This window comes from Lutra lutra, chromosome 4, assembly GCF_902655055.1.
Source record: "Lutra lutra chromosome 4, mLutLut1.2, whole genome shotgun sequence".
Lineage (NCBI taxonomy): Eukaryota > Metazoa > Chordata > Mammalia > Carnivora > Mustelidae > Lutra > Lutra lutra.
The window spans coordinates 33,147,246-33,170,154 of record NC_062281.1 but is presented as its reverse complement, the minus strand read 5'-3'; the positions used below and the strand labels follow the sequence as shown (position 1 = coordinate 33,170,154).

General features: G+C 36.2%; 1 protein-coding gene across 2 annotated transcripts in view; it reads left to right on the top strand.

The window, feature by feature from the left end:
• The window catches only part of ZFPM2 (zinc finger protein, FOG family member 2), a 457,914-nt gene that overhangs the window by 107,286 nt on the left and 327,719 nt on the right, over nt 1–22,909 (top strand). For both annotated transcript variants that reach the window (XM_047725745.1, XM_047725746.1), the window contains one exon: nt 10,738–10,839. In XM_047725745.1, the coding sequence (XP_047581701.1) occupies nt 10,738–10,839 (102 nt within the window). The remainder of the gene's footprint in view (nt 1–10,737; nt 10,840–22,909) is intronic.

Below are 22,909 nucleotides of genomic sequence, written 5' to 3'. Positions count from 1 at the left end.
ATTCTGTTACTATGAAGAATAAACTTATGCAAAGGGCATAGCTTTTCTTTGTCTGTACTTCATGACTCAAAGTATTATGCCATCAGTCCATTCAAAATGCATGCTTTATCCAGTTTGATGAATATTAATTGAACATGTACTATGTCCAACATTGTGGGGCATGCTGTGCTTAGCATGTAAGTAAACACAGGGAAGTCCCTGGCTGTTCTGGAGTTTACATGATCGTGGGGAGGTAGATATTAATAAAGTAATCACACAAGTGGCACAGGGTAGTTTGATGTAGTGAGGAAGGTGAGAGAAAGTAGCCTTCAGAATCCAGTACTTGAGCTGCTGCCCAATGCTGAATAGGCATTAAGTAGGTGAAAAGAAGTAATAGTGTTTCAGGTAGATGGAACAGTGCGTCGTCGGCAAGAGCCTGATGCACAGGCAAAGAGGGCAATGGAGATTGTGGTGTGAGTTGACCCCGGAGAGATAGGTGTGGGTCAGAGAGATGGCCATGATCCAAGATGGAAGATAGAAATGATGAGAAGCATGAGAGGAAGACAGGTATCTTGAAAGCTGAAGCATTAAATGCAAATCTGAATGTCTCACAAGCCATTGTAGAGAGAAAAAAATGGGGGTGAGGTGTGATTTTGATTGCCAAGCAGTAGGAAAAATAAGGTTCATCAGGAGAAATAATTGTTATCCTCTATTTTGAGCTCTGAGAATCATTCGTCGTTAGGGTGTTTGAACTAACGTTGGATAAAGGGCATTTAGATATGGACCGGAGTCGTTAGCTGCTGTCCCAGAATGTGTTCTCCACTGGGCTTTTGCACTTTGGGTGTGTGGCTTGAATAAAGTCTATTTATAATCAGTAAATTTTATTACAGTAATGGAACACTATGGTAATGAGGAATTACTTATGAATCATAGGCTTAAATGGATTTGGATTATGAGAGTGGAGAGACCTCTTCAGGATGAATCATTTTGTTAAAAAGGAAAGAACAAACAATAAGATTGCATGGAAAGCAGTATTCAGATATTACCTTCTTCAGGTGGCTTGATCTTTCTGGATTGGGCTGGTTTATTGAAGAGACCGTTTCAGAGAATCGTGAGATTTGCCTTTACTTTCTGTTGTTGTTGAAGACGGTGAGCCCCTACAATGAATGCTGGGTTCGAACCTTGAAGAATGAAGTCAGGAAACTGAAGGAATAGTGGTGTCTTGATAACAGAACCGATCTGTGAAAGATAGATTACAGTTCAGAGGATCTTCACTTATATATTATCAGGCATAACTTTCTGCTTTGGAGCAAGAAGTGCCTTAATTATAGAGAATCCTCCTCTGAATGCAATACAGTTGTTTCAGTGAAGGGTTTTGGAGAGCAGTGGGGAGGGAGGTAGGGAGAAGGGGAAAGGATAATAAGAAAAAATACTTAAATATATAAACTTTGAAATACACATTCTAGAAGCATCTTTGTAAAGGAGGGGGTGTTTTTTATGTTTCCGCCCTTGCTTATGTATTGACTTTTTCAAGTGCCCATTGAGAGAAGTAATGTAAAGCAAAAATTCTTGGATGATATACTGCTGAGAATGTGCCTTATTTTATCTTATGTGGAAATTTCCTTTATGCTCCAGATCTTTAGTGAACTTAAATGTTGAGGAAAGCTCTTTTCACAAGGAGGATGATAGTCACATCTAGGGTAAGTGTTTAGGATTAGAACTATAGGAATAAATTATAAATCACTGTGCTGTCTTCCTAAGTTATTAATACTTTATTTGTGACTTTTATATAAGTACCATAAACATCAGCATGTTCAGTAATTTCCTCTTACTAGCTATAATAGAATACCACAAATTACAGTAGTCACCCATTAACTGTAGAGATTGAGTTTCTTCTCAAAATAACAGGTTTAGCTCTGGACCACTGTCGTCAGCTGCTCCAAAATTGTTTCTTCATCTAGGGTCTGAAAATTTATAGACCAGTAAATATGGGCTCTATTCTTTTGATCTGTTTAATTGCTCATATTCTGGAATAGGAAAAAAAAAGTTATTGCCAAAGCAATGACATATTAGATAGGTTAAGGAAATCATGTGTGTTTTTTAAAATAATTGTCCATGGAATATAACTATCTAGAATATGGCAAAATCCTACATTTTCTTATACACTTGTAGCAAGTTAAAGGAAGACTGGAGTCAGACAGACACCATTACAGGGATCCACAGTGTAATGGACCTTTTCTTTTCAGGTGGTTGAAATGTTTAGATTTAGGTGTTAGCAAAGGAGTAACATTTGCATAATTTTATTTTTGTATCCAGTGATATAACCATAGGTGTAATTTGGCTATGCAGAGTTCATCTATCACGACACTTTTGTTTGGTTAATCTATTACCAAACTGTTATTTTAAGCCCAACAATATCGTGGGGCTATTAGGCAAAGCAAACAAAAACAGAATCTTAAACTTCAATGTCCTCGCCCTTCAATACGAAGCTGGAGTATTCTGTTTTTGACTGTTACAGTCCTTTAACCAAAGCTATCTTGTCTGATGATAAAACCATAAGTGTATGAAGCTCACACATTTTTCATCTCTTTTATGACCTTATCTTTCATGAGCGGCTTCTGTAAAGGTATCCTAACTATAGGAAGCACCTGGAAAACATATGTGATATCTATTCTCTGATAAGCAGTGTGAACAAGAAAGTAGATCTGTCAGTTCTGAACTGTTCATTGTTAAAAAATACTTTGATGATTTAGCTGATTGCAAAATACATTATAGGGATGACTAACAGCTTCAGAAACACTCCTAGTCAAGAAAGTTCAATAGTTATATTGTACAAGAATTTCTATAAGAGGTTAATATTGATAGGAACTACATGGATTAAAGGAGCAGGGCTGAGAAGGGCTGTTTTCTTGTGTGACTGCTTGCAAACACTGCTGCTGTTTGTGCTAGAAAAGTGGCTTTCTTAGAACGTAGCAAATCTTTAATTTATACAGAAATGTCTAACGTTGGGTGAAAAGATGTTTGTGTTTATGAAATTATTTTTGCCTTGCAAGGAGAGCCACCGCTTTTACCACCTTGCCAACAATACTGAATATGGGATTTAAAGATTCTGTTTCATGTGTTCGGGAGACTATATTCGAGTGCATTTCCCCGAGTCATTTGTGCTGTGTATTCTCTTGCTCAATAACACCTTCAATTTCCTCCTATAGGCCTCTCATTGATTCTGAAAACTAGACTAAGGAAAATGGAAGAGCCTCCAAAATATGTGTGATATCTTTTAACAGAGCAACAAAAGAGTTTAATCTTGCAATGGAAAACCATTAACTCCATAGCTGTAATTTTAGAAATATTATAGATTCTGTTACTGCTTGACATTTATTCTGTTCCATCTTTTTATGAATTGGTCTCTGGATATATATATATATATAGTGGTTATCCCATTAAATGTGCTTGTGCTTTGCTAAAAATACACTGAAATTTCTATTTAAAAGTATGTGAATAAAGAATTTAGCAAGTAAATGAATAGATGTCAGATGCATTCCTAGCTCTTTCTTTAATTCTCTCCCTGGCATCCTTTTCTCTCTTCTTTTCCTCTTCCTACCAACAAAGCTTTTGAAGCAATATCTTAACAAACTTGTCATTATTATCTTGGCTATTAATTATTCATGCCATTTTTCATAAGCTACTTAGAGTACTGATTTCAAACATGTAAGAATCAAAAAATGGAGAGAAGGAAGAAAAAACAACGGTCAGTAAAGCCATTTCCATTCAAATCAAGAAGAAGCTGGAGCTGGATTAGTATCAAAATAAAGTTCTATTTATAAATTTTCTGTGAGAATTAATGTATTGAATGAGAAGAAGCCAGTCCCAATTGTGAGGGGGTAGAAAAAAGTGTTTCTTTAAAGTACTTCAGAGATTTCACATTCGATTAGATTATTTTTTAATCATTTCATTTTTCATTAGTAAAAAGATTAAAAATGAATTGGATGAAAACATTACCATAAAAATGAGAGTTAGTTTCCCAAGATAAACTTAGAAGATGAAGGGTCTGAAAGTTGACAAATGTGACATATTTTAGTTATTAAATAGAAATAATGTGCCAAAGGCAATTAATTAGCAAATGTAATGATACTGTAGTAGGTTACGGTTAAAAAGAATGAAACCAAGACCTCTAATTTTATCACTCGTCAGTGAGCAATGATAATTGGTTAAGCATCTATGTGTAGTTGGTTTACAGAGTTCTAAGTCAAATAGTATACTTGAGAAAAAATCATGCCTATAAATATTATATCCTCAAACATTTCATTTTAATATGTAAGCATAATGAAGAAACAAGGCTTATGATGTGGAGAGGAGAACCAGCTATCAGATCCCATCTAGCTCTCTTTGTTGCTCCATACTCGGTAGGGTATCGCTGCCTGCTAGGTTTGGAGTATGGTCACCGGAGTCAGACTGACGTGGCTTCAGTTCTTGGGTCTGCTAGCAGTGTGTGGGCTTCTTCTCACATTTCTGCCTCCTGGCTACTCTTCTGAAATACAGGGATACCATACAGGCAGAACTGAGGCAATGTTCATAAAGCATTTAGCTAGTGCTAAGTGGTTCTCAAGAAATGGTAGCCATGTTTATGTTTAATATAGATTCCAAGCCTGAGGACATGTTCTCTGCCTTATTCATCTTCGTAACTTTAGTATGTGGCACATAGTAGATGTTGAGATGAATATAAATTTAATTTCAGCCCATTTAGTTTTCTGCACTCAAGTGTATCACTTCCTATGACATTCTTAGGTTTTTTTGTCATCTTTTGGCAATTTTTTTCTTTAAGAAAATATGATTAAATGATCGATCAAGGGCTCTAAACTATTCTTCTGTTCTTAGATTTATTTTTATTAATGTGTTATATACTGCACATTTACCCAGTTGTAAAATAGCTTAAAACAGTTGCAAAATGTAATTTCTTTGGAGCTGTTAATTGTATACAATCAACTATCTTTATAGTGTTTCTTTAACTAAATACCCTACAATATTTATTTTCAGTAGTTCTAATTATACGTGCTGCATAATGAAACAAATTAGAGCAAATTGTTCCATGAACCAGGATTATCAATACTGAGTATTGCTCCAGATGTTGGTACAAGTTGAAATCTAAGTTCTATAGTTCCATTTTGGCAGTTAAGTGACATTTAATGAAAGTATTTTATTATATGAAATTACTAGCTCAATCAAGCCCCTAATAGGCTGAATTATAATATTTTCATTTTGAGTGATTTACCAAATTTCTCTGTGCATCAAGGATCTGCTGAGATTAGTAGTCACCCTGCTATTTTCGTTTCCCAGTAGATAGTATATGAGGATGATCCTGCGTAAATTTAGCCTAGACTGAATAAAAGAAAGGACTTGATTCATTTAATCATCACACAGTAGCATTTCTCAAAACCATTTCTCTTAGCATCTTAAAACTTTGCATGGATTCTACTTTTGCATCATTGAAATGTCTGTAGTTTCACCACCATTTTTCCTGTGCAGCAACTTAATTACTGTAATGTTTTTTATATGGCATTTTTGGGGGGTGATGGCTTTCATTTTTGAATCTGAGAAATGGTTTTCAATCATGGAGCCTCAGGGGATTCAACTTACAGAATTCAGGTTTATCTAAGGTCATGTCTCCAAAATTTCAGAAATCTTTATTGGGTTCTTCCTCCAGGGAACTTCTACTGCACCAAGTCTGGGTTAGGTGTCATTCCTGTGGGCTCCTGTCATATGTTGGACTGCTCCCATCAAAGTATTTGCTGCATGAGATTGTGATCTATTAATCTGTCTCTGTTTTAGTCTGTAAATTATACTAGAAAAGGAACCATCCTTTTTTGTTTGTTTGTTTCTTTTGTTTTTGTATTCTTGGTGCTCAGCATAGTGCCTGGAACTCAAAAGTTAATTTAATGCATTAATAAAGAATGGTTTATATCATCTCTGTTCAATAAAGATGAACATTTGTAGATTCAGCTGGATTCTTTTAACTTTTAATTTTTGTGGTTATTGTGATTATTCTGTAATATAGTCTTCCAAACATACCTATTTCCCAGTATATTTCTCATTATCTTTCCTTCTAAATATGTAATTTGCCTAAAAAAATATTGCAGAGTAGACTTAACTATAGTCTCACAAAAATTTTGGGCAAGAATGTCTGAGACGTGGGTTAGAGTGTTGTTATGGAATGAGTAAGGGAGAACTCAAAGACCAGATGTCTGACAAAATGTGTTCATAGAAATTCAATAAATATATGTTGGTTACTGTATTTGTGTCACATGATCATTTCAGCCCCTACCTCAATACCTTAAATGCTTTTCACTGCCTTCAGTGTGAAGAACTATGGAATTAATTATACAAGCTTCTCCATGGCCAATGTCATTTTATGCTTCTGGTTTCTGAATTTCTGTATTGTATGTGTTTTCATGTGGACTTATTCATGGACTACTTTGATTGTAGGTTTTCATCAGTGGTTACTTCTCTTATGAATATTACCAACTCCTTTACTAGATTATATGGTCCTTAAGAGAAAGTATATATTTCACTGTATCTTCAAAAATATGCATTATAAAGGTTAATGATTGATTAAATTGTGCATGGCATCACATGTTTCCAACAATTTAAATGCAATAGTAGAATTTAGAAAGATTTACTCCTTTGTGTGGCCATCAGAGTGGTATAGTCAGTAACTGAATCTAAAACTTAACTTCTCCAAGTGGTTCTGACTAGAATTTTACTATCTGAGCCCTTGGGTATGTAATTTTTAACAGCATGTCTCTTGCTTGCTTCAATATGTGTTGCTCTAGGATTATTCGGCTATTTCAGTTGTGCACAGCTCTGTACTCAGCTGGTGGGAGTGTGGCATGGCAAAGGCAAGAAAAGAGACTCAAATTTAATTTCTAACCTTGAATAAACTGCTGCTTTTGGTGAATTTTATGATGCCTCTTCATGCTCTCCTATAATCCTACTTCCTTCTTGTTGAGGAGAGGACATCTACCAAAACCTGCTTCCATCACTCACCCTGTGATGACTGGGAAGCACTTATTGCTCAAGCATGAGAAGGTTCGGGAAAAGTGCCTTATGCATATATAAATATAGTAGCTATAAGATCAAACATAAGTTACTGGTCCGGTGTGTGCATCCATGTTGTAGTCAATAAATTTCTCTAATTTGGCTCAGATCATCTCCAGAGTCTCCTCCTTGTTTGAAGATTCATAAGACATGAGAAAAGTTTAAAATTATAGGTTGCATTCTCTACTCTTCACTATTGGGAAGGATATTTTCCTTTATAGGCCCCCCTGCATTATTGTCCTGAGTTAAACCTGCGCTCAGAAGTGGAAATGCAATCACAAGCTTGCTGTAGTAGTTGGCAGAGGTTAGTGTGGGTTTCTAGTGTCCATGAAGAATGAAGTGTCATAAAGGTCATATCTCCCCAAATTAACTCAGTATCCTGGGGGTACTCAAGAAGGTTAAGGGGTTCTACTGATTATTGTATTAGGTAGCATTGAATCAACTGATGAGAAAGTTTTCAAGTTTCTATTCTTTGTGTATCAGTGAGAATGTTTCATCTTTCTATTGCTGTGACTTAAATAGCTTCACTTGTTACTTTTCCTTTCTATTACAGAGAAATGAAACCAGAGACTCAGAGTCTATATAGACACAATATGGAGAAGTTAGTAATGTTACCTTTATTTTATTTTATTTATTTTATTATTGCCTTCTATTATAAGCATCTAATACTGATTTTTCTTTTCTAGCAATGATAAGTTTTGTTGTAAAAATATGTTTATGCGTTATAAAAAGTGAGCCTATTTAAAGAATGTTTACTATAAATTATTGTATAAGTCATGACTGGACAAAAGCCACGAATGTAATAGTATAAGGAGCTTGGGAAGAAATGGAATGCTTCAGGAAGAGCCCCAGAAAGAAACTGATAACTTGGTCAGTGGGTTTTGCCAAAGAGAGTTTGGTGAAGGGACAGCATACAAGATGTGGCTAGAGTTAAGGGAACAAAACCAATAAGGAACAGGAAGCACCCAGGGGCTGGAAAGAGGGGGAAGCTGTTAGCCCTCCTGATGTGATTGATGTGAAGAGTCAGGGGAGGTGACAGTGATGCAGGAGTGTGGGAGAAACAAGGGCCCCTTCCCAAGAGTGCTGATTGTACAATGCAGCCATTGTTTATAAGTGGAAACCATCAAACAGCATGCAACTGAGGAATATGGACCTGTCTTCTCTCTTCCTGCCCTTGGACCCTCTGATCTTTTCAGTGCCTTCCATTGACTGAACCCAACGAGAATTCAGAACAAAGCAGCCCCAGTGATGAGGTCCACAGAATCCTGTCTCCACGGGGCACAAAGTACCAAGTAGAACATGGGGCGGGGCTGGGGAGAGTCAATTGAGGTGAACAGGAAGGGGCAAGCAGAGAAAAACCAGCTCATAGAAGTGTCAGGGTTCTCTGCCAAAGGTAATACCTTATCATTCCAGTTATGCCATTCTGCTACGTGCAGGGCATTAGTTCAATACTTACATATATGCAGGGATACTCTTTAAAGTGTTTAACAACGGGTACAACCTGGGCTCTGGGGAAGGGGCTCACTAGACAGGGGCCAAGACAGGCAGTGTTTGGCTGAACAGCACCTAGTTAGCTCAGGGTTCACAGTATTTGAGAATATTAGAATATAGTAGAGCCTACTTTTTTTATGCAGGCTGAGAACCATCCCTCTTTGTGTCCGAGAAGTAAGAGCAGAACTCTCCCACTGATCTTATAAGATAATTGGTTGATGTGTCTATGTTTTTCTATGTGACCTGCAAAAAGGAACACAGACTCTTATCTTACTCCTGAGCCTTTGCACCTTTTTTATGGCAATTGGACCTTGTCCTGCACTCTCATTATTTGTGAATTTACTTTCTTAAATCATTTTTATACTACTTCCAAAAAGGTGTTGTATTTTTCCATATATATCCTTCTATACCTATTGCAGTTCCTTAAATAGGGTAGATACTTAGTATCTATTATTTTATGGAAAAAATTTCATTGCTATTCATGGTGATCATCCTGAAAAGAAGAGAGAACTCAACCTTCAAAGATCCTTCAATTCCAGACATGGGGCTTGGTGGCGTGGGGTATGTTTAATTCTTTGTTACCCGCCAGAGCCAATGATCCTCTGTTATGGAAATTATGACAATGGAGCTGTCACTGGGCTTCTGCATGCTCTCTACTTTTATTCCACTTTTTAAGATGATTCATTTTGTGAAGCTATGTATAGAAATGAATAAAAAATATATGGAGTTTAAAGTTCAAAATTCATCAACATCACATTATGTCAATTGTAATAATAATAGTTTCCTGAAAATTTTGTAATTTCTAGGTTACTTGTAAAGATTTTAAGAATTTGATGTGGTTTTTTTTTTTTTGTATAATCATATAAAGAGTTAGGTACTATTATAGATTTGGGCAACTATGTGGAAAATAATGAACTGAATACTTCAGAGAAAGTCTAGAAGGGCAAGCAATTTAATTTAAAAAAATTAGGCATTATTAGATTCAAGGTTTAGTTGCCATGTTTTTGGTATGGAGTCTTTTTATTTCTGACATCACATTTTTTTGTATTCTGTGTTCTGATCTCTGTGATCATTGATAGTAGCTATATTATGGAATATGTTTGTGTGTACATTGTGACCATGGATTACTTTCCTATAAAGCAGTTACTTTATCACTTAAAGTGAAGGTACTTATAAATTAGACTTTTGACTTACAAAATGCAATTGCACTGTTAATGTATCTTCTTTGCCATGACTGTACTTTTGCTCAAAATATATTACATTTTCTTTTCTTATGTGGAAATGAAGGCATGAAACTCTGTGAACTAGTTACTCTTATCAGGAACAAGTATAGCTTGGGTGGCTCAGTTGGTTAAGCATCCAACGCTTGATTTCAGCTTAAGTCATGAGATCTGGCCCTGCATTGAACTTTCAGTGGGGTCTGTGCTGGGCGTGTAGCCTGCTTAAGATTCTCTCTCCCTCTCCATTTGCTCTCCCCACCCTGCCCCCACTGCCATGCTCTCTCCCTTCCTCTCTCAAAAAAAAAAAAAAAAAAAAAAAAAGAAGGAAAGGAAAGAAAAGAAAAGAACAAGTGTAGCTTTATAGCTTCTTGCATTGTGAAGACTTGAATCATTGGCTTATCTTATATACCACATAATGGTAATCATTTAATATGGCCTTTTTATATCCATTTAAAAAGTACAATGAAGCTTTAACAAGTTTAAAGTTGGGGGGAAGCTTCAAAATATCTGCATTCAACCCAGCACAAAAATAGGTCTTACCCTAAGACTTTAATTGTTTCTGTTTTGCTATATCTTGCCTTTATAAAAACTATTATTTGGAAATATGGGAGTTAAATTTTTCTGTATTGAGAGCAGTATAGTCATTACATATTGCTTTTTAATTTTCTTCTTTATATATAATATTAATAACAATAAAACTTCTATAAGAAAGCTCTTGTTTATAATAGTTAATTTCATTTATTCATTTATTGATGACTAATGTTGATTTTCTTTATTGTAAAGCCATAGTAGATATGAAAATGATAAATCATCGGCATTTTATCTACATAATGACAACTATATGTAGCAAACATATACTTAGACAAATGCTAAGGACATCCCTTTGCCAGGATCTAAATGTCAAATAGAGAGCTTTAATTACTTCCCCTTCTCTCTGTGTGTCGGTGTTTTCCAGGTGATGATGAAGGAGTCCAGGAAACGGCAGAATCAGATGGGGACACACAGTCAGAAAAGCCAGGCCAGCCTGGAGTTGAGACAGACGATTGGGATGGTCCAGGTAGGACAGAAAACTTAAAATTCAACCATCTGTTGCTACTATCAGGAATTCACTTTTCTTCCTTTAAATTTTAATTAGGTTGTAAAACTCTTCCAATCTCAGCTCGTGTGTGTGTGTGTGTGTGTGTGTACACTAAGGTTATGGTAGAAGTTTAAATAAATATCATTATTTAAAGATGATTTTTATCTTTTTGTTAAACTATAAAAACGTGTTACTTCTGCTTGTCTTTTTTAATTTCATAGTCATCTAAGAATTAGTTCATTCTCCTTGCTTTTATTTATTTTTTTTAAAGAAATCTTTATGTTATATCTACATTCAAATTGGGAATGATTTTTAAACTTTTAAACAGGTAGCAATATTATAAAGAAATACTTTCAATTTAGTCATGTTGTAAATCATAGACTAAATCTCAATTTGTATTTAGAAGTTTAGACAATATCAACAGATACTCCCATCTGATTCAAAGTTTTGACAACATTTTAATTTTTATGAATGACAATTAAATTTGATTTTAAGAATCCTGACGTTGAACCATTTTGAGAGACACAAAAAAATGATCAAAATACTCCTACTAAACACCAGTATAATTTTATGGATATATGTACAGTTCATAAGAACTCAATTGGAAAAAAAAAAACCTTTATATTTGATGCCAAGTAATTTACAACTGGATGGTATATTTATAAATGGAGACTATTATGTCATAGGGCTTAAAAGATAGAAGCGAGTTTTTGAAATAGTTTTAGCCATAATTTCTAAAGCGGTAACATTTTTCATTAAGAAAGATCCCTATATTTCAATCACATTTTCACCCTTGCATGACTTTGCAAATTGCTCTCTGCTGTGCGTGAAGAAGAGAGGAACTCCAGTGGTAATTTTCTGAAATCAGCAGCTGGAAAATATAATGCAAACAAAAATGAAGATGCAGTATAGCTGATTATTATGATGTCATTTCTAATGTTATTCATGATACACACAAATGTTTGGATTCTGTATACTATAGCATAATGGTTCTACAAGATTTTGGATCAAAATGTTTTATATTTAAAGTACCATAATACCACCTTTTAAGAGTTTGAAAGAAGATGGAGACTTCTGGCATTTTCACATTATGGCATAATGTTTCTGTCTTCTTGATGTAGTGAAGAACTCCTTTAATTAAAAAAAAAAAATCTTTGGAAAACTTTTTTTTTCTTGTAGATTACATTTAATTTAAGAAGGGTGGATGAAGTTTATACTGTATGGTTCTTTATTCATGGAATTAAGTATGTATATGCTACTTAGAAGAGTTTTGCATTTAAAATTAGGTTAGATGGCCTTTTGGATATGCCTGCTTGCAAAGTGTGAGTTCTGGCTGCTCTCAATAGAGTCAACTTGGAGGGGAAGGTTTTTTCCTTTCCTTGGGGCTGGGGCCCACAGTATTCCCTGCAATTTGGGAGCAAGTAAGCAAACTCAGAAGGTGGTAAATTATGAAAAACATAGTGCACAATCAATGCCACCTTTTTCAGGAATCTTTTCCAGAAGTGAACTGGCACTGTTAGCTTACAGAAGGAGAGACAGAGAGGAGGAGCAAGGTGAAGAATGTTGTATCATTCAGGATGAGATTTTTCACTGTTGAGTTAAATTTAGTTTATGTGTCTGATTTAATGAAATTTTTGTTTAGCTGTTATCATGAAGATGTTTATGCTTTTTTCTGTGGCACATGAGAATATGTAAAAAGTTTAAAGGGAAAATGTATGTCTCTAAGCAGGTGGGCCTATAAGAAAGTTCTTTTTCTGTATGTTGTAAAGTTGATCGTAGGTTTTTCCCTAGAGATACTTTACAGTAAAAGGGGTTTTCATGATTTTGAAACCCCCGAATTAATGGGGTTGATTCTTAACAAAGGAATATCTGTTGGATGTTTATTTTTTAAGGTAGAAATTTCATTAGTTTCCTCCAGTCAGAACAAAGCTTAGGGGATGTTTTTTCACTTCTGCTATTGCATAAATAGTGATTATATAAATGTTTTGCCCCAATCTTTATTATTAGCGAAACATTGTTGGTACTTTCCAACTGTATGAAGGAGAGAAAATTGTCCAAATTTTAGTGACAGTTTCGCAACATGTTAGAAATTGAGCACTCCATTCTAAAGGTTTAACTTCAAATTCTGGATTTGTCACTCTGCTGAGTGATTTTTGGCAAATTGTTTACTCTCCCGGTTCCTATATCCTCATTTGTAAAATGTAGAAAATAACGTTCACACTTCTTAGGGATTTCGTGGGAACTAAATCAGATCATACACATAAAATTCTACTCATTATTATTATGGCTTTGGAATTTTTGAGCCTTGAAGGAGACCCACTTAAAATTCTTAGCATTTTTTTTAAGTCCAGTAATATATCTGGTACAATTTTTTAAAATACGAGGCATCTAGTTTTGAATTTAACCACAAATGATGAGTGAAGGCATGAGGTTATTAGGTGTGATTTCAAGGTTCCCCTAATTTTAAAGTGTTCCCACCTAGTCCTGATAGTCCCTCTAAGATAGATAGCTTTCTCTAAACAAAAATAGAACAGAATCAAAAGACCAGGAAATTATCTAAAGAATTTGAGGCATAGGGCTGACATCATTTAGGATGAACAAGGATTTATCTTATTTTTAAAGAGTTTGAAGGAGTTTGATTGAAGACGACTCCACAACCTTTCTTGATGGCTCAATTCAGTAATGAATCAACTCTTGTTTGAAGTGTTCCATTTTTATCAGACGCAAATCCCCCGGTGCTCATTGTTTCCTCTTATATGTTATCCAACTAAAAGGTACATTTAGTAATTGCTCACACCTTTGTTAACTCTTATGACTAGGAAGAACCTAAACAATCTTTAGAAAAATCATCTTACATTTGCAAACATTTCTATGGTGAAATTTTTTAATGTTTAAATAGCTGTGACGCTTACTTAAATATTCTTCGAGTTCTTATGAATCTTTCGCTGTTTGAAGAGAAAGGTAGGGCGACACGAAACTAATAGAGTTCAGGCCAATGTAAAAGTCATTATCTTGTTATTTCAGTATTTCACACAACTGTTTTTAAGTTTTACTTTCCTTTTTTGCTCTTAAAAAAATTACCGTGCGGGACGCCTGGGTGGCTCAGTTGGTTAGGCGGCTGCCTTCGGCTCAGGTCATGATCCCAGTGTCCTGGGATCGAGTCCCACATCGGGCTCCTTGCCCGGCAGGGAACCTGCTTCTCCCTCTGCCTCTGCCTGCCTCCCTGTCTGCCTGTGCTTGCTCACTCTCTCTCCCTCTGTCCCTGACAAATAAATAAATAAAATCTTTATATAAAAAAAAAATTACCGTGCTATTACCTTGCTTGGAATCTAAGTGATATGTTATTTGATGTCTACTCTCTCTTCCTCTGCATTTGCCTATATTTCATTTCTGTCTCTTTTTAAAGTAAATACCCCTTCTTTTCTTTTATCCCCTCGAAAGCACTTCAGTTTACCAATAGTCCTATACATTTAATTATTCAGTAAATAGTTATCATGCAGTAATAATTGTGGAAAGTGTAGGGGGACGTCCAAAGGCATTTTCATTTTTGATGCGCTTTCTCTTCTTTAATCTTTCAAAATGATACATGGATTGTCACTGATGCAATCAATAATTAAGCATGAGAACCTACTGCTCTAAACTACAGAAGAAACTGAAGAACTTTATAGAGTCAGATTTGTGTTTGAGTTTGCACTCTGACACTTACCAGTCTTGTGATCTCAAGCATATTAAATGGCCAGGACCTCAGTTTGCTTATCTTTAAAATGGGAAGAATAGTAACTACTTTAAAACTTTGTTATGTGCATGAAATTTGAAAGATGGTATATAGAAAGTATCTAGCGATAGCTTGGGAGAGCTTGGGATTTGCTAGATGTTAAGAGCCTTCCCTCACCCTAGAACCTCTCCTGCAATTAGAACGCTGACCTCATTTTGAAAATAGTGTTTACATCTCTGGCTCTCTAGCTTAAGAAATCTTTAGTACCACAATCCATGGCTGAAGTCTGGAATGTTGACTTCTGTGTTTAGGTGTAGAGGGAGACGTGGGGGAGAGAATTCAGATAAATCACTGTAAATACATTCTTCACCTTTATGAAATGAACACCTTAAAAATCACACCTTACATCAACTCTAGGAATCTAGAGTTGATGTAAGTTCTCTAGCTTACATTACTAAAAACATGGTTACTTCTTTTCACACCTGGAAATAGTAAATAGTCTGATTTCTCTGGTTTAATATTGAATATACCTAAGTTTACCATTTGGCTTACAGCCACAATAACTGAAGTATCCAAGAGCTTTAGTAAATGAACGTATCACATTATTCAAATTGTGCAAATAAGCACATATACCCCCAGGTAAGACGTATTAATACAAATACGCACAGATACAAAATTTTGAGTGAGTAGTCACTTAGATTCTTTCTCATGGACTTATCAAGATAAGCATGCACTTTATTTTTGGTCTTTACATGTTAAGCACTTGAAGTGTTTCAAAAATAATAAAGTAGGAAATCACACCTTGTATCGATGATTTGATGAATTACTGGAATAGAATGCGGAATTGTTTTTGTATTATGCATTCCAGAACAGCGTGACTTGCTCCTAGATTGTTAAGTTGAAATCTGAATTTCTGTCAGAGGTAAATTATTTTGGGGCAGTATAATTATAATGCATGGAAAAGACCAAAAATATTCCTTCCCTTTATATCTTGGCCCTGTCACTTATGAATTGTGTGACTTTGAGTTAAGTTACTAACTCTCTGAGCCTCAGTTTCTTTGTTTATAAAATGGGGCAAATAATAATCACTACCTCATTCATGAGATTTTCTGGGTAAAACCTGAGGTTTGGATCTTTATAATGCTCCATAAATCGCTCTTATTATTTTTAGTATTATTTCAGCCTTTGTGCCCTAAGATCAATGACAATGCCTTACAGATGTTAAGCTCTCACTCAACATCTGTGTAGCGAATTAACTTTGCGCAATAATTTCGCCATGTAACATCACCATGGGATTATAGTAGCTGTGCTCTCTTCAGCTGGACTTAAAATGTGGTTCCATTAAAGGAATTTTAATGTAAGTAAATTTTCCAGTAAATGTCTAGCATAAAATCAGATGCGTGTACTTGTTGAATCTGCACTACAAATTGATCACAAAATCTATCAGTAAGTTGCCTCGTTGAGCTGCTGTTCAACATGAAGGGTACATGCAGACGTTGGGCTTGGTTCTGCTTTGTGCCTCAAACGGAGAAGATGGGAGTGTTTTGCATAAAGTGGAATGGTAGCTGGAAGATAGAAGCCCACACTAATGATACAGGGTGTCCCCCCCGCCTTTACCAGTCCAAAGAAGGGCTTGGAGATTACAGTTCTGATTTCGTTTCCTTTTTGATTGGGAAAATGTGGTAGATATAAGATCTGGGAAATGCCATTTGAAGTAAATTAACAGAAACCTATGAAACATAGTTAACCATAGATATAGTCTGACAGTAAGAAGAATATTGTGAGAAGCGGAGGAAATCGTAGAATGACTGTGTATTACTCTGACAGTGAATTGGTATTATCTCTGCTATCAGATAATGCAGTTATCATTAATTTTCACATTTGCATTTCAATCTTTGGAAGGAAATGACTCTTGCCGGATGAAGATAAGAGCTCTGTACCACTATAATGAACCATCATTTTATCCCAATGCTTTGTGTCCATATGAAAATGAGGCAGGGAGGGGTGTGTGTGTGTGAGTGTGTGTGCATGTGTGGGTGTATGTGTGTGTGTATGGGGGTGTCAGAAAAACGTATAGCAAAGTGTCAAAAATTGTTACGGACTTTTGAGCCCCTTATGAAACAAGAGGGGGTCAAAATAAATCTTCTGTAATGTAGTTAAGTGGATATCGGATTAAAAGATGAAAGCCTTACTCTTTGTAGAACAGAATGCCACATAAACTCAGTAAAAAAGTTCCTTTTATCTTATTTCTTTACTCCAGTTTTCACTCTCATGTAGAACGAGGGCACACATAAACCCAACCAAAAAAAAAGTAGTTTGGAGGCAAAGTACTTAACGATTATTGTTAAGAAAGATACATCTTTGAGTTATAAAGTCCTGCATAAAATAGATCCTTAATCCAATCACCTTCAATCCAGTGGTTTTACATTCTTACTCTGTGCTACTGAAACAGACTAGAAATTGTAGATGAAGCCTTTGAATGTTGTTGATGTTAGTGGAACACCAGCCAGTGGGCCCTACATAAATAAAAGGTCTACGCCCTACATCAAAAGTTTATTATTAAACATGCTTTTGTATACTATAAGTTAAAACATAAATCTAGTATTGCTGTTTCACAGTTTGCCTACTTTGATTAGCTACTCACCCTCAGTTGTGTTAATAAGGGGGCTTTCATTATGCTCTTTCCTGCTGAGCCATAATTCAGCTCAGAATTCTCCTCCATAAGCACTCCAGGAAGATACTACCAGTAAGTAGGGATTGACATATAAGAGAAACCTTTGCTATGCCTTTTATAACCTCCTTCATTAAAACTTATGCATTAAAAATATTTATTTTGGCATAAGGATTTTTAGCATCAGTTGTTTTTCTTGACTCAGAATTTTGCCCTGAAAAAAAGAAAAATCACCAAAAATATGATTGGCTCTCATCTCTGGAAAGTTGAGTTGAAAACTCAAAAAAGTTGAGTTGAAAACTTGTCATTATTTGTTTTTATTTTGTCTGGGTCAGAAAAGTACTTACCCGGGCTCAGAAGAAGTAAAAACCAATACGAGAACATGCGTTGAAAGTCCTTTAAAAATATGGAAAGTCAAAGCAAGTGCATACAGACACATACACTTGCAGTAAATGAGCCACAAACTCAGAACTAGGTTGCTAGAAGACTGTTTGGAAGGGTTGTTCTGATTGATTACATAAGATGAAAGTAATTGGTTAGTTAGGCAAACATTTATTAATTCAACTGTATACGGAGTATCAAATATATACACTGTTCTGTGCCAGACTCAGGGACGTTCAACAGTAAAGAAGCCATGGTGGTCTCTGCCTCAGAGAGTTTATGCTGTCTCAGAAACTGCAGATTGTAGTAGTAATGATTTTTTGAGTGCATACTGCATCTATGATAGCTGTTCTACAGAAAAAGTAGAAATGATACCCTCCACTGCGTTATGAGGGCTGGGAGTCAGTAATGAGTTATCTGAGGAAAAAATATTTTAAAATGATTTGTTTTTATTTTAAATTTTTATATTTTAATATGCGAAGTTTAAAATACACATGAAATAAGAGGGACGTGTATGATGAATCCCCACATATCTATCACGCTGCTTCAAACATTACCAACTTTTTGCCAGCCTGGTTTCATCAGTTTCCTTTTATCTCTCTCTCTCTCTTTCTATGTATCTGTCTATATTTTAAAGCATTTCACAGAAATCATGCCATTTTACCCATAAGTACTTTGGTATGTCTCTTTAATAAATAGGGAATTTTGTTTGAAACATAACCACAAACAAAGGCATTATAACATATAGGAAATCACCCTTTTTTTTTTTAAAGATTTTATTTATTTATTTGACAGACAGAGATCACAAGTAGGCAGAGAGGCAGGCAGAGAGAGAGAGGAGGAAGCAGGCTCCCCACTGAGCAGAGAGCCCCATGTGAGGCTCGATCCCAGGACCCTGAGATCATGACCTGAGCAGAAGGCAGAGGCTTTAACCCACTGAGCCACCCAGGTGCCCCGAAAATCACTCTTAATATTATTAGAAACCCAATTTGTCCTCACATTTTCCCAGTTATCTCAAAAAGTGTCTTTATATTTGGTTTGTTCAAATCAGGTTTGGAGAAGGCCCATGTGTTGGTTGATATGATTCTCAAGTCTTTTGAATTTTCCCCAACTCCTCTCTCCCACGTATTTGCTAGAGAAACCAGTGTATTTATTCTGGAGTATTGTTCACATTTCAAATTAGGTAGATTACATGCCAGTACTGTTGCGTAACATGCACCTCTATCCGCCATTTTCATTCATTCATTCATTAATTCATTCATTTAAGATTTACTTATTTATTTGAGAGAGAGCAAGTACAGGGGGAAAGGGGCAGAAGGAGAGAAAGGGAGAGTCGGTCCCAAGTCAACTCCATGCTGAGCACAGAGCCTGACGCAGGGCTCAATCTTGGGACCCTGAGATCATGATCTGAGCTGAAACCTGGGGTCAGACGCTCAGCCACCTGTGCCATCCTGGCACCCTTATCCCCCATATTTCTTATAAATTAGTAGCTAAATCTAGATCCTTGAATACATTCAGATTCAATAGGCGATAATATTACATATACCTTGCTGGGTGCATTCTTTTGGTTCCTATCAGTAGGTATTACACAAAGCTGTGATGTCCTGCCTGTAGTGATACCACAGTGTGCCAGGAGGTTCATGTATGGCCAGCCTGATCCATCCATTATGAAGTTTTCCATTCAACTCTTCACCTAGTGATTATTGCTAAGATCTGTATATCATTCAGGCTTGTACAATTGTGGTTTTTACATTTCATCATCCCTTCTGTATTATTAGCTGATATTATTATCTTCTAAAAACTTTTTCATTGTCCACTATTGAATTACCGCTAAATAATAAAGGAAAGGGAGGATATGTGCTTAATTCTTTTTCATTATTTACATATTTCAGAATCGTAAAGAGTAGAAAGAGTGCTATAAGATGAGGCTATTAAGGGCACCTGGGTGGCTCAGTGGGGTAAGCCTCTGTCTTCAGCTCAGGTAATGATCCCGGGTTCCTGGGGACCCTGCTCGACAGGGAGCCTGCTTCTTCTTCTCTCTCTGCCTGCCTCTCTGCCTACTTGTGATCTCTGTCTGTCAAATAAATAAATAAAATCTTAAAAAAAAAAAAAAAGGATGAGGCTATTTTTTTTTTTTAAGATTTTATTTATTTGACACACAGAGAGAGAAATCACAAGCAGGCAGAGAGGCAGGCAGAGAGAGAGAGAGGAGGAAACAGGCTCCCTGCTCAGCAGAGAGCCTGATGTGGGGCCCGATCCCCAGACCCTGAGATCATGACCTGAGCCGAAGGCAGAGGCTTTAACCCACTGAGCCACCCAGGCACCGCAAAAGGTGAGGCTATTAAAGTAAGCAAGGCTCAGGGATTCAGGGCCTTGTACTCCATGATACCATTGTTGGATTTAACTTCAAGATCCGTGTGAAGACATGTTATACATATAAGCTGCACGCTCATATTTGCATTAAAAATAAACTGCTCTGATGGCCTGTGGAGAATGGATAGAAGAAGGTCAATAAGAAGCAAGAGTCTTACTAGAGATGACAGTGGTTTGTAGAGAGCACTGGAGGTATTTGAGGGTGTGATTGAAAGTGGCTTGCTCAACTTCGAGTATTTGTTGCCGTTCACTGAGATAGGGAAGACTGAAGGGAAAAGCATGGTTGGAGGAAAGATAAGTTGGATTTTTCCTATGTCTAGTTGGCAGTTTTCATGAAACATCCAAATGGAGTTGTTGAGTAGAATGTTGGCTATAAAGGCCAGACGCTTGGAGAGAGTTCTGGTCTAGAGATAGAAACTGGACCCAGCAATGTATGCATGGCAGTGGAATTCATTGGAATAGATGAAATTGCCTGGGGTGGGAATATATATAAGAAGGCTTGGACATGAAGCTTGAAAACCTCTTTCTCGCGGGAGGATAGAAAAAGAAGTGTCACCAAAGGTGACTGATAAGGAGTAGCCAGCCAAGATGGAGACAACCAGGAGAATATAATCATTTTTAAGAAGGACCAAGTCATGCTTGGGCTAACTGCTGTTGAGGTCAAACGGAGATTTAAAGACTCCTTGAATTTAGCTCCCTGCCGATATTAGTGTTTTTAACTTGAACTATTTCAGTGAAGCTCTGGTAGCAGAAACCAGACGTGATAGGTTGTAGTGGGAAAGAAAGGCGAGCAAATGGAGTCAGCTATTAGAAACAACTATTCTTAAGTGTTCTTGGTAAATAAAGGTATAACATTTGGGTTACTATGACACTCTATTGGTAATATTATAATTTACCTCTTATTTCTATCTAAGAATTTTTCAAACTTTAGAGTTTAGAAATATGCCTTCAGAGAAATTTATATTTCTGTATTAAACTATTCTGAATCTACTCTCCATTAACTTACAGATTATTTTAAAGTTAGTTTTTGTTGCTTGCCCCATCATATCTTCAGACTTTACAGTATGCATTTTTGTCATTTCTTTTAAATTTTATCATTTCAACTTTAACCCCTAATAACTTTGATTTACCAAATACTTTCTTTTTTTTTTGAGGTTTATCACTTTTAATGTAATTTATATGTTAAATTTGATAACATATGATAATGTACTATAAATTTGATGTGGGTTAGAGGTATGCTTTCCATTCTTTCCAGTATCCACACTGATAACAGGCACTATTTTGTTACTGTTATTTTTGTTGTTGTTTTAATAGGAGCACATTTGGACCTTGGAAATTATTCTGCATCTTCCTAATGAACTCCTACACTTGCTTCTAAGATTGACACTTGGAGCTTGCAATGTATAGCTCATAAGTGTAACTTGCATAAGCTTGCCAGATCTTGTACTTCTTCCCCTGCACCTTTGTAGACCCAGGACCCATTGAATTAATTAATTTAATTAGTTCAGGCATTTATTGGAGAATAACTGTGTGCCAGACTCTAAAGATAAAAAGATCACTTGGGTTCAGACTACCTTCCGAAAGCTCCTAATACACAGCAGAAGACAGATAAATGATGAGATAATTAAAACACATTGGTATGGATTCCATTGCAGAGGCATGTACAGTGTGCAGTGGTAGCAAAGAGGGAAGAGAGTCATCTACTGCAGAGTGGGAGAGAGGGTGGGGCGGTGGCTGGCAGATCCACTGTCACGGAGGGAGAAGGGAAGTGTTGCTGGTGGTGAAACATTGTGCTGATGAGGAACACGGATGATAATGGCCCTTCAATTGATCCCAAGGGCAGAGTGATAAGTTCACACTGGAGACACTCCAAATTGTTATTCATGCATAGAAAGTGTTTAGTTTTTTTGCAAAAGAGAATTCCATACCATGGGTCATAGGCTTGCTGCCATTTTGCCTATCTAGAAGATGGCACTTTCCAGTTAGATCTGCCCTACCCTGCCATTGATACCCTCAAAGGCATGATCTTTCCTATCACTCTGAGGGATGGAGGGGCTCTCTCTGAAAGACTGCAGAAGCTGTAATATCTTCAAGTCACAGGTGGGAATCCAGACTTAGACAAGAAGCTACGTTTTGAAGATCTGTTACATCTATGAACTTCTAAAAAAGTGACAGTGAAAGAATTTGGTAAAAGGTCAGCGAGGAAACCATAAAGAACCCTTACTGCAACTTGGGCCATTGCCTGGGAATATAATAGCAAAGCCAAGACTCTAGTGGCCTAGCAGATCTTGCCTGTTGTTTGGAAATGAAGTTGACTCTTGAAGGTTCTTGGAGCATTTTGGGGGGAGTAAGAAAGGAAGGCTCAAGAGGGAGAGTCTGAGCTTCTTATAAACAGCAGAGTCTTTCTTGGCAGAATTTCTGTGGCCCTTAATTTAGGGATACATAAAAGAAAGTTGCAATGTGCTGTATGTTTAAAAAATGCTTTCTTATTGAATACATTGTCACATGCAGGAAAGTAATGAAAATAACATATTGGGTGCTAAACATAAGCTTTTATTGAGTAAATAACACAGAGAATCAAATCAAAGAACTAGAAGCATAACATGCATTTCAACTGACACCCTGTGTAAAAACAGTGACAGGTCTTCCTAATTGAGTGGAATTTTAACAAATTCTTTGGCTTTCCCCTCCCATTACGTTTTTCATGTTAAATAATATGCAATTAATTAACATAAATATTTAAGTTACTATAATAATAAAGGCAGGTATTTTATTATTTATTAAATACATGTTATATACATGAATATAGATAATATGAAATAATCAAGATTATTACATTTTTGAAAACTGTATTTATAATGTAAATAAAACAGAACATGGGACGCCTGGGTGGCTCAGTTGGTTGGACG